Below are 13,353 nucleotides of genomic sequence, written 5' to 3'. Positions count from 1 at the left end.
ACATGTTTGTGCTCATCTAGTCAAGTCATGTTGAGACCAGTGGTAGAGTGGTAATGCAAATGCAAAACCTGTTATGCCCAAGGTTAGTTATTTTGGCTTCTGGGTCAGAAAGCCTGGTACACAACACTCCTCCTCCTCAATACCCTGTATCAGTGTGGTCCAACCTTTAGTTAGCCGAAGGGCAATCAAACTTTATTATAGGAATGTGAGGCTTCAATATGGCCGTTATATGGCTGTTTCTTAAAAACTTAAAGCAGTAAGAAGGGTAAACGATTTTTTCCAAGTATTAAATTAAAACATTTTTTCAATAAGAAGGGCAAGGGCCAACAAAAATGAATTGGTGGCCCACGGGTTGGACCACACTGCCCTATATTATTTGCTGGAGGCATTTTCATTACTTTTCCTAATGATCAGGCTTGGATAACATCAGAAACAGTAGCGTAGAGTGAAGTCTCTGACTACAACAGGGGTGGGCAAATCTGGTGGTTTTTTAAGACCTCCACAGCAATTACACACTGGCTATGCTAGCTGATGGCAGTTGTAGTCCAGAAATGTATGGACTACTATAGTCGCCCACTTCCTGGACTGAACCCCCCCAACCAGCAATTGAGGATGAAGAAAAGGGGAGAAGAGTTCCCAGGTAGGAGATGTATAAATGCTGGGTGCTTAAGGGAGTTGGCAGAGGCATCTCTTTAGGGCAGTGGTTCTCAACCTGTGGGTCCCCAGATGTTTTGACCTTCAATTCTCAGAAATCCTAACAGCTGGTAAACTGGCTGGGATTTCTGGGAGTGGCAGGCCAAAACACCCGGGGACCCACAGGTTGAGAACCACTTCTTTAGGGTTTTGGTACGCATGGATTTTATCCCACAGCTTCTTCTGGTCAAATACATTTTCTGAGTTTTAAAAATCTTTCTTTTTTAATATCCAATCTTTTTCTCAGTATGAGATTCACAGCAGTGTACAACCTCCTGCAAACACAACTAAAAAAACTTAGTGTAAAGGTTAAAACTTAATGAAACCAAATCTCTTTTTTAAAGTATAAAACACAACTTTAAATTAGTTTTAAAACATCAAAAAGAATAAGGGGGAGCAAAACAGTTGAGGAAAGCTTGAAGGAGCTTGTTCAGTCTGGTGAAGAGAAGACTGAGGACTGACAGGACCATGCTCTTTAAATGCCCACAAGGGCTACCACAAACAAGAGGGGGCAGAGATGTTATCTGATGCACATCTAAATGGTTTGAAGTTAGGAGGATAGATGCTGATTTGAACATTAGAAAGACTGTATTGACAGTAAGAGTGGTTCAGCAATAGAACCAATTGGCTGGAGATGTCAAAGGAGAGGTCTCTGAACAGAAGCTATGTACTGCTCTAACCCCCCAGTGCGCAGCAGGTTAAACTACTGAGCTGCTGAACTTGCTGACCGAAAAATTGGCAGTTCGAATCTGGGGAGCAGGGCTGAGCTCCTGCTGTTAGCCCCAGCTTCTGCCAATCTAGCAGTTTAAAAACATGCAAATGTGAGTAGATCAATAGACCGCTCCATGCAGTCATGCTAGCCACATGACCTTGGAGGTGTCTACAGATGCCAGCTCTTCGGTTTACAAATTGAGATGAGCACCAACCCCCAGAGTCGGACATGATTAGACTTTATATCAGGGGAAAACCTTTACCTTTATCTACTGCTGTAGCCTAGTTAGAGATCCTGCATTGAGCAGGGGTTTAGAACCAATGGCCCATGAGGCCTCTTCCTGCTTTATGACTCCATAACATGATTAAACACAGTTCATCTCCCTTAAATTTCATCTGCTGAAATGTATTAAATTCCAAATGCCTCCTTAAATAGAAAGGTCTTTTATCTGAAAGAGGTGACCAAATGGACATCCCAGGGAAAGGGGTTCCATAAATTAAGAACAATTACTGAGAGGGCTCTGTTTGCTGTATTCTCACCAAAATGTCTTGGTGAGATGGTGGGAGTTAGAAGTTCTGCTCAGATAGACTTATATGGCAAGATATCTTTTTTCAGATAATCTGCCCCAAAGCTATAAAGTGCATGGCATGAAACAACCAGCTGGTTTTGGGTCACATAAAGGGGGGATCAGATGACTGTATTTCACGCAAGCAGTGACCCTGCTTTCAAATCACTTTCAAGGTTTGTCAATAGAGGAAAATCTCTTTTACTCCCCAGTCCTCCTCTTGATGGGGAAGATGGTTGCTGTTGACCTTCTTGGCAGACTCCTTTTCTACAAGCAAGGAAAGTAGAGCCCAGTTTGTTCATTATCTTTGTGATGTGATGGATGCCAATAGTTGTGGGTGTGTATACACATTGCAGAATTAAGATTCCATCTTAACTTCCATTGTTTTATTATATCAAATTGGGATTTTAGTGCACTGAGATACTTAGAATTCTCCATTGGACCCCATCATTGGAGAATTCTGACAGAAAATTCCCACAAAGCTACAAATCCAAGAATTCTGTAAGTTGAAGCCATGATGATTGAAGAGGTACCAAAAGGCTATCGTCGTGTGGTATAGATCTCCTTTGTGTCTATAGGTTTTAAAGCAGAGGTTAAACCTTTGTGCTGGCAGGACTGCTGACTTGAAGGTTGGGTTTCTGACCTGAAGGTTGCTGGTTCAAATCCAACCAGGGGAGAGCGTGAATGAGCTCCCTCTGTCAGCTCCAGCTCCATGTGGGGACACGAGAGAAGCATCCCACAACAATGGTAAAACATCAAACATCCGGGCGTCCCCTGGGCAACATCTCAAGTTGCTCCTAACACAAAATAAAAAAATAGGTGAGGAAAATTTGGTCATCCGTATTGCAACACCCACAGTCCTTTGGAGCAGAAACCCAAAATATCTAGATGACTAGACATTCTCCACTTCTTTCTTTATAACCAGCCTCCGAAAAGAATTGTACAAGTAAAAAATGCTGCTGCTCTTGTTATTTTTCTTGTCAAAATTCCCAACAGCAACACTACTCGAAACTGAAAATCTCAGCTTTCATCTGTCAAAAAGCGTCTTAGCATTCTGTAGTACACATTCCCCACAGCTGCAGTCTTTCTGGTTGTATGGACTCCACATCCATATCTTGTCTCTCTCTCCTTGTACTTTCTGTTGTGAGAATCTCCCCTGTATTCCCCTTCACTGCATCAAAGAGTCTGGAAAGATGGTGGAGTGTATATGGCTTGTTTTTTATTTGGTACATTTTGTTCTCTGAACCCTGGTGTATCAGAGCTTTTAATCCTGAATTACTAGGCTGGGGAATTTCATTGTAGATCCCATCAGTAAAATCCCTGTGCAGTTTCTTCTTACTCTTGCTTCAGAGTTTGGAAATAATGCATCAGATGTAGCAACATTACTTTAATACATCCATTTTGATACCATTGATGGCAAACCTGTGGCCGCCTTATGCATTTTAAAACTAATACTAAATGTTATTTTAGGAATCATAACAAGTAATATTTATTTCTTATTTTAAAATAAGAAAAATAGCATTTTAAAGAATTTTTGGAAATGTTTCTGGTTTTGAAACAAGTGGTGGTAACCTGCCTTAAAAAGCCCCTATGAAATGCATTGGGTTGGCATAAGTTGACAGGCACACACACATACATACACAACACATTACTAATACATCACTTCTTAAATTGTTAATGCTAACATGGTTTTAAAATGATGACTAATGATGACCTTGTTTAGGCAATTTCACCAGTGTTTTTGTACTTTTCAGGCAGTCAGAACATTCACCATCACCACCATCACACAATGGGCTTTGCTTGTCAGTGTCAAACTGGGAGCCCAAAGTGGATGTGAAACGATTTAGTAGCAAATATCTCCATTGCAGTTTTCAGGTTGTGTTATTTCCTTTGATACTCCCAATGGTGAATGTGGGATCAATGTGTGGCAGTGATGTCAAATTTGACAAGCTACAACCTGGATAATGACCAGGTTTGCAAGAATGGTGGAGATTTCCTGTGTTTTGGATCTAACATAAGTCATTTACATTTGTGCTTTGAGCAAAAGAAGCGTAAATCCTGTGATCTGAATGCAGGATGCAGATTACTAATATGTCATTGCCAAGTTAGGACTATCAACCAACGTTAAGCTATGATTTAAAAAAATCTATTGGGCTATTAAGCAATCAGTCAATCCCATTTATCTCTTGTGTTTAAATACATTTATGTACTTTATGTAACCCTCCACATTATGCTGGAGTATAACTCTCATCTGCTTGTAGCCTGCATAGCCAATGGTGAGAAATTGTGGAAATTGTAGTCTCTTCACCATTTTGGAAGTCTACATATTCCATATCCCTGATGCACTGTAAAGCCTCTATCAAGGTGACTTTTGAGATACTTGATAGGAATGTTGCTGTTGTCTTCTAAGGGCCCTTCCACACAGCCCTATATCCCAGAATATCAAGGCAGAAAATCCCACAATATTTGCTTTGAACTGGGTTATCTGAACCCACACTGCCATATATTCCAGTTCAAAGCAGATCATGTGGGATTTTGTGCCTTGATATTCTGGGATATAGGGCCATGTGGAAGGGCCCTAAGTACATTTTACAATGTTTTGCCCTTTGCAGATTTTCACTGAAGCCAGAAAGAAAAGTAGTGTTTTGAGCTGGGATTTTAATTTAATGTGTTAAAGCCAGAATCCTATTGGTTCTATGTTGGGCACATAGAGATGGGATCTTACAAAACTCTTGATAGCAAAGATTGCTAGTTGTCAGGTTTTCCGATTGCTTAGTGGAGGAAGAAGGTCATGGTGGTAAACTTTTACTTGTGTTTTAAGTGTTATCACTACAATTAATCATTTAATACTTGCAGCTCTGCAGCAGCTTTGCTTCATTTGCATAAATGTGTTGCATTAGTATGTCTTAAACATCTGTACAGATGAATATCTGGGACAATGTGTAATATAAGCTTCAGTGGTGGAGGAGGTTTGTTACCAAGCAATCCTAAATTCCACATTCTAAAAAGGCAAAAATCAACTGAAGAAACCTATAGAAATGATGCAGTTCCAGCACATTTGCAGAATGTCTTTCTGTTGCTTTAATCATATTGAGATGATCTTAAGGCATAGCCCAAATATATGAAGAGTATATAAAATCCTGCCCACGGGTTTTCCAGGATTCTGGATAGTTAGGGTCCTGAGGGTATTCTTGGTCCACTATAGCAGTGGTTCTCAACCTGTGGGTCCCCAGGTGTTTTGGCCTACAACTCCCAGAAATCCCAGTGAGTTTACCAGTTGTTAGGATTTCTGGGAGTTGAAGGCCAAAACATCTGGGGACCCACAGGTTGAGAACCACTGCACTACAGGCTAGTGTGCCTCTCCCAGTTTTTGGTAGCTACTACATCTCCTTCCTTTTCTGTTTTGTACACAGTACAGTATATACTCATGCATAAGTCAACCTCATGTATACGTTGGCAGGTTTTGGAATCAAAATTATGGATTTTCATATATCCCTTGAATAAGATGAGGCTCATTGATCATTCTGTGGAGTGCACACTTTGTAAGGGAAACAATTAAAAAATGTAAATACAAATTCATCTGTAATTTTTTTAAATTAAAAAATGCACTTTGATACAGAAACCAGAGTGAACAGTCTTAAGAACAAATTCACTGTGAAATGGGAGCACAGGAGTAAATGGGTTGACATAAAAGTATCTCTGGATTCTACAGCATCCTACCAAGGTCACGTTCCAGTATCATAGTTCTGTTTGTGAGTGCCTCTGTATGTCTAATTTCATCTAATGCAGCTTATCTTTGTGATGAATGTATCATTTACTGGACACACACACACTGTTGTACATACTGCTCAGGGAATTACCCAAAAATGATGTTGTGAGATTGGTTAACACCCCCCATGAATTTGCTGCTTTGTGTACAGAGGTTTCAAAAAGGAGGATTGAAATTGACACCCACCATCACCAGGAGTTTAATCTCCTTCTGACAACTTCACCTTACCATGAACTGGCTTCTCCCCTACTTAGTGTGGCGGGAGAGAGAGGGAAAAGAAAGCATGCCAGATTCACCTCTGCTCTTTGCAGACTTTTCAGTAGGCTCTAGATAATGTGCAATTATCACTGAACTTTCCAGGACAGATGGCTGGATGCACAAATAGTTATATAAGCAAGAGGGGGTAGGAGAGGAGAGAAAAATAGCTCATTTTGTTGGGGGGAAGCATGCACATCTATGTGAATATTGTCTGTAAATATTGGTTGATATAGAGTGTCTGGTAACCTATATAGCTTAGTAGAACCTTATTGAAACAAGCCAACCTATTTGCCATGAGGAGTCATTCCCATGGACCTGGAGCTTGGGAAATTTACCTTTTGGGGCTACAACACCCACTAGCGAAGGTAGCCAGTGGTTTATAATACCCATTTCTCCAAACAGCACAAATGAATGGATTTGGGGTGGGATGTTTCTGATAGACATCCTATGCAAGAAAAAGAACCCAAACAGGAACATCTGAAAAGCAATAATGAATTAGTCTAGAAATGACTAATCCAGAAAATAACACAGGTGAGCATTGTTCTGACCATGCAAGCTTTGTAGATTATTTGAGTCCTGAGATGAAGTGACATTATCACTTGGCTGTTTCATAATGCCCAAATTTCTTTATATTTGAGTTGGAAAAAACATGTGTAGGGTGAATAGATACATCCACAGATTCATCCTTCTAGGCCTAGGATCTAGCTCTTTAAAGACATAGGTTTGAAATCCTGCATATGGGTGCATCTACACTGAATGAATGCAATTTGACCCTGTTTTAATTACCATGGCTCAATAACATGGGATCATGGGAGTTGTAGGCCCCTTCTACACTGCTATATAATCCAGATTATCAAACCAGATAATCCACATTATCGGCTTTGAACTGGATTATCTGAGTCTACACTGCCAGATAAAGGAGTCTCCAGTGGCTCGGTGTGTTAAAGCGCTGAGCTGCTGAACTTGCGGACCGAAAGGTCCCAGGTTCAAACCCAGAGAGTGGAGTGAGTGCCCGCTGTTAGCTCCAGCTCCTGCCAACCTAGCAGTTCAAAAACATGCAAATGTGAGTAGATCAATAGGTACCACTCCAGCGGAAAGGTAACGGCGTTCCATGCAGTCATGCTGGCCACATGACCTTGGAGGTGTCTACGGACAACGCTGGCTCTTCGGCTTAGAAATGGAGATGAACACCAACCCCCAGAGTCGGACACGACTGGATTTAACATCAGGGGAAACCTTTACCTTTACTACACTACCAGATAATCTAGTTCAAAGTAGATCAGTGGTTCTCAACTTTTGAGTCTCAAGGTGTTTTGGCCTACAACTCCCAGAATTTCCAGCCAGTTTCCCAGCTGTTAGGATTTCTGGGAGTTGAAGGCCAACATATCTGGGGACCCACAGGTTGAGAACCAAGGAAGTAGATAATCTGGATTTTATCTGGAGCCGTAGTTTTACAAGATCTTTAGCCTTCTTTGCCAAACTACAACTCACACAATTCCATGGCATTGAGCCATAGCAAAGAAAGTGATGTCAAACTGCCTTAATTCTACAGTGTAGATGTATTCTGTGTTTTTGCTTAATTGGGATGATGTCTGCCTTGTGTTTTTCCATCCAGGAGGAATCTTTAGCATCTGCAAAGCAGGCAAGACCAACAAGTTTCTCTCCATGCTGTAGAGAGCTATATCTGTTCAGTTTGACCAATGCAGATAGCAGAGGATTTAGTGTTAGTGTTACAAACATTGTTATTTGATATGGCAAGAACTTGAGGTTTAAATGCACTGGAATCCCAGAGAAAGCAACCTTGATGGCCGTGTCTCCATCCTCACCCAGGTACTGCACCGCAGGCTCTTGATGCTTCCCTTTGTCTCTCCTTGCCTAGGCAGCCTGAGCCGGGCGGGCCCAATCCCGGCCATCCTGCGCCCGCCGCCCACCATGATGCAGCCGCCCCTCGATCTCAAGCCCTTCCTGTCGTTCCCCATGGAGGCGCAGCCGGCCATGGGCCTCTTCCCGGGTTTCAACACGGTAAGGCCGTGGCTGCTTCCGGCCCAGGAGGTGCAGGCTCGGGTAGGATTGTTTGTATAACTCCTCCCCATTTTTTTCTCCTTCTCTTCCTCTGATCCCTCACCAAAGCCAAAGGGGACCTCTGAATGGAAACCTGGCCCTTGGGGATGCCAGGTGACAGTGACAGTGGCCCTGGCATACTCTGTTGCAACAGTGCTTAGCACTGAAGGGTGAAGAATGCCTTACGGTGGGCAATAACAATAGAGTTAGATAGTTGGAGTGACCTGAATTGTCCCCCTCTGTGTCTGTCTATCCTCCCCCCTCTGTGATGTAAACTGATTCTCTTTGGGATGTTTTCTCCATCTCCTCTTCTTCTCATGGGTTTTGTCTCGATCTTCCAAGACATGAGTAACTTTCCCCATCTTAGAATGGAGTTCTCAAAGCCTTAAATCCAGATGTCTAACTGCCCCATGCACTCTGACATTCTCCACATGGAAATCAGAATTCGGAAGGGCTGCTTTCTTGATCACAAGCGCTAGTTAGCTATGGCTTATTTCTTTTTTTAAAACACACAAAACGAATTTAATTTTCATAATTTTTATAATGAGGAATACACTAATTTCTACTTCCCAGTACCCAAACTTAACAGTATAAGACTATATCCAGTGTCATCACATACATATACATCCCTTCCGACATTTTACAGATGAAAACTAAGACATTTGTGGATAAGATGAGGAAGAATGGCATCCAGCTGACAAGAGTTCCTTCTCCCACCCTGGATTTCCACAGATACACAGTATAAACCTTGCCTGCTTACTTTTTTCCACTATACCTCACAACCTCTGAGGATGCCTGCCATAGATGTGGATGAAACGTCAGGAGAGAATGCTTCTGGAACATGGCCATACAGCCTGGAAAATACACAACCCAATGGCTGTAACAATTTGCTTTTGCCTTAGTCCACTGGGAAGGACAAGAATCTGCCCCCTCCTCCCCGTCCCCCTATTGAATTGATTAAGCACAAACTATTTTGTGCGTTGAACTCCATTTGCGGGAACTGAAGTAAGCAGAGAGCGAAGGAGGAGAGTGAGAAGAGGAGAGAGGTAGAGAGAGAATTTTAAACACAGCAGAAAAAAGTGGGATGACAAAGGATGAATCAGGACCATCTCTGCCAAATCAGGACATTTGGAAGGTAGACATACATTATCAATTCACTCATAATATTTTAAGTAAAACACATAACTACAGTAAAGTTTCGCTTATCCAACATAAACGGGCCGGCAGAATGTTGGATAAGTGAAAATGTTGGATAAAAAGGAGGGATTAAGGAAAAGCCTATTAAACATCAAATTATGTTATGATTTTACAAATTAAGCACCAAAATATCATGTTGTATCACAAATCGACAGAAAAAGCAGTTCAATACACAGTAACATTATGTAGTAATTACTGTATTTACGAATTTAGCACCAAAACATCGCAATATATTGACATCATTGACTACAAAAACACTGACTACTAAAAGGCAAACTGTGTTGGATAATCCAGAATGTTGGATAAGCGAAGGTTGTATAAGCGAGACTCTACTGTATATATATAAAATCTATTATTCATTCTTTTTCTGTAATATATTAATAGCTACTCTGTCATAAATGCCATTGATTGGTTGTAGATCTACTCTTGAAAATATAATATACTGTATATACTCGAGTGTAAGCCGACCCAAATATAAACCAAGGCGGTGGTAAAACCGTTGCTAAAAAAGACCTCGCTAGACCCATTGGTTTGTGACAATTACAGACCAATCTCCAACCTTCCATTTTTGGGCAAGGTTCTGGAGCGGGTGGTTGCCACGCAGCTCCAGGAGTTCCTCGATGACACTGATTTTCTGGACCGCTCGCAGTCGGGCTTCAGGCCTGGGCACAGTACCGAGACGGCTTTGGTCGCCTTGGTGGATGACCTCCGCAGGGAGCTGGACAGGGGGAGTGTGACCCTGCTGGTTCTCCTGGATATCTCAGCGGCTTTCGATACCATCGACCATGGTATCCTTCTGGGGAGGCTCTCCGGGATGGGGCTCGGGGGCACGGTTCTGCTGTGGCTCCAGTCCTTCCTGGAGGGTCGTTCCCAGATGGTGAAGCTGGGGGACACCTGCTCAGACCCCTGGCCATTGACCTGTGGGGTTCCGCAGGGGTCTATTTTATCCCCCATGCTATTTAACATCTACATGAAACCGCTGGGAGAGGTCATCCGGAGTTTTGGAGGGCGTTGCCATCTCTACGCAGATGACACGCAAATCCACTATTCCTTTCCACCTGACTCCAAGGAAGCCCCTCGGATGCTGAACCAGTGCCTGGCCGCTGTGGCGGACTGGATGAGGAGGAACAAGCTGAGGATCAATCCTGACAAGACAGAGGCCCTCCTGGTCAATCGTGCGTCGGATCGGGGTATTGGGTGGCAACCTGTGCTGGACGGGGTTGCACTCCCCCTGAAATCACAGGTCCGCAGTTTGGGGGTCCTCCTGGATTCAGCGTTGACGCTTGAGGCTCAGGTGTCGGCGGTGGCCGGGAGGGCCTTCGCACAACTCAAACTTGTGCGCCAACTGCGACCATACCTCGTGAAGTCTGATTTGACCACGGTGGTCCATGCCCTAGTTACCTCCAGACTGGACTACTGTAATGCACTCTACGTGGGGCTTCCCTTGAAGACGGCCCGGAAATTACAACTGGTCCAACGCTCGGCAGCCAGATTAATAACGGGGGCAAATTACAGGGAGAGATCCACTCCCTTGTTTAAGGAGCTCCACTGGCTGCCGTTCATCTTCCGGTCCCAATTCAAGGTGCAGACCATCATCTATAAAGCCCTGAACGGTTTGGGACCCACCTACCTCCGTGATCGTATCTCCTTCCATAAACCTGCCCGTTCCTTGCGATCATCCGGAGAGGCCCTGTTATCACCATTGCCTATATCCCAGGCTCGCCTTGTAAGTACAAGGGAGAGGGCCTTCTCTGCTGTGGCCCCCCGATTGTGGAACTCACTTCCCACTGAAATAAGGCAAGCTCCCACTCTGTTAGCTTTTAGGAGAGAATTAAAAACATGGCTCTTCCATTGTGCTTTCGGTGAGTAATGTCTGTCATATATCTCCGTATTACTCCCCTCCGAACTTCTATCCTCCAGATTACCCCTTCCAAATGTCCCTGCCCATAGTGGAGTACTTCTCTGTCCCTCTCACTCCGGGTTTTATCTTTGTGTTCAAGTGGCCTGCCCTTGATTTATAGTTTTTTTGTTTTTGTTTTTTTCTTGATTTCTTGATGTTCTGTTTATTATTATTTATTGTATTTTAAATGGTGTTATGATATGTTGTTCTTATATTTTATTATGTTGTATTGCTCTGGGCATGGCCCCATGTTAGCCGCCCCGAGTCCCCATTGGGGAGATGGTGGCGGGGTATAAATAAAGTTTTATTATTATTATTATCTAACTTTACCACAAAAACTGGGAAAACGTATTGACTCAAGTATAAGATGAGGATGGAAAATGCAGCAGCTACTAGTAAATTTCAAAAATAAAAATAGATACCAATAAAATTACATTAATGGAGGCATCAGTAGGTTAAATGTTTTTGAATATTTACATAAAACTGTAATTTAAGATAAGACTGTCCAACTCTGATTACCTATATACTCGAGTATAAGCCAACCCAAATATAAGCCGGCCAGGACACGAGTATAAGCTGAGGAGGGCTTTTTAGCCCTAAAACCCGGCTTATACTCGGTTATATATGGCACTAGTTTGCCGTATATAAACGTACTTGCAGGAAATAGGTCTGACAGGCTTATCAAATGCAAAGTTGGTAAAATTTATTCTTGGGGTGGTGTGAGGTGGGGAGGGCTACAATCCATACTAGACTCAGGATTTTTGAGATTTACCACCCAGATAGACAAAATGGCCAGGCCTTGGTTCAGGAGGTTGCACACACTCCAGTGCACCTGGCCAGGCAGGAAATGCTTGCCTGTTTCTTTCTGAACATTCCCTTTGTGGGATGTGGTGATGGGAGCTTGGTAAGCATTCCGGGTTAAGATCACTTAGGGAAACAGCTCAGGAAATTTGCTTTGGCTTTTCAGATGCTAGTGCTGACTACCTGCCAAAACACAATCTGTTTTGTCAGTCCTGTAAAAAAAATGAATGAACGAGAAGTAAAATAAACAGTGGCTCATTGGAAACATCAGAAGTAGGGGATCGACACAAGGATGCAGTCCTAAGGGAATGGTGTTGAAGAGCTGAAAAGCAATGCCTCTGCTGTCCTCACTCTGTATTCATTGAGAGACATATATCCCATGTCCATACATGAGCTCCTCTGACCTCTGAAGTCTCATGTGGGAATTTTGCTGCTTCATTGAAACTTCTGGTTTCTGCTTCCGAGAGTGGCTTTGAAAGGATCTGGGATGATTGTGCTCAGAGTTTTGGTTGGAAAGAAGAACTGGCACACAACTTTCTGGTCAGGTGCAGTAAATTAGTTTTTTCCACCAAACCTGTGGGTCCCTTCCTATTGCTGCAAAAAAAAAAAAAAAAAAAAAAAAAAGGAAAGAGGGCACTGCTGGCCCTATGGCTATGTGATGGTGATGCTATGTTTACAGTCATTTGACTATCCATTTGCCTGTGTTGGAGTACCCTCTGCTGGTGAGAGTCAGAAACTAGATAGCTGTGGTGTGGCTGGGCTACAAGGGAAAGATCCTTGTTGTGACTTGGTATGGAGCCAGAGTGGTGTAACAGTTTGAACATCAAACTATGTCTCTGGAGACAAGGGTTCAAATCCCTCCTTGGCTATGGAAATCTTCTGGGTGACCTTAGGCAAGTCACATACTCTCAGCCTCACGAAAGGAAAAGTAAACCCCGTCTGTACAAATCTTGCTAAGCAAAACTCTGTGATAGGGTCAGCAAAAGTTAAACAAAACTTGAAGGCAACATAAACAACAAAAGTTTATTTGCAGCTTTGGATCCCATCCATTTTCCTTCCAAAATGAAATCATGAAAACAGCTCTTCCAAAGGGAGAATAATAAGTGGATGTATAAATATTAGCTTGGCAAGCTGTAATAGATTTCACCGGTAGACTGAACCTCATAACTTACAGCTGAAGGTTTTTTCTCATGAAATGGCAAGGACAAAATGAGTTGGTTTTTCCCCCCCAACAATGAAGCTTAGAGAAGAAGGAAGGAAAACTCTATGCTCATTTGTATAGATCTTTGCTTATTTTATTCTTAAGTTTAGATATTTGGCCATTGGTTCTGACATTTTGACAGGTTTGTAATCTGTAGTAGAACAATAAAGGATTGATTTTAAATAGGTTTCCTTCC

At 42.6% G+C, this 13,353-nt stretch overlaps 1 protein-coding gene across 7 annotated transcripts in view; it reads left to right on the top strand.

Annotated features, from left to right (window-relative positions):
• znf385a (zinc finger protein 385A) overlaps nt 1-13,353 on the top strand; it is a 259,354-nt gene that overhangs the window by 132,914 nt on the left and 113,087 nt on the right. For 4 of the 7 annotated variants that reach the window (XM_008103601.3, XM_008103602.3, XM_008103604.3 and 1 more), the window contains exon 2: nt 7,877-8,061. The exons of 1 other annotated variant lie outside the window; for it this stretch is intronic. In XM_008103601.3, the coding sequence (XP_008101808.1) occupies nt 7,877-8,061 (185 nt within the window). The remainder of the gene's footprint in view (nt 1-7,876; nt 8,062-13,353) is intronic. 2 more of the 7 variants (XM_008103607.3, XM_062971637.1) reach the window with 2 other exon arrangements.

Source organism: Anolis carolinensis, chromosome 2 (assembly GCF_035594765.1).
Source record: "Anolis carolinensis isolate JA03-04 chromosome 2, rAnoCar3.1.pri, whole genome shotgun sequence".
Taxonomy (NCBI): Eukaryota; Metazoa; Chordata; class Lepidosauria; order Squamata; family Dactyloidae; genus Anolis; species Anolis carolinensis.
This window is presented reverse-complemented; position numbering and strand designations above follow the sequence as displayed.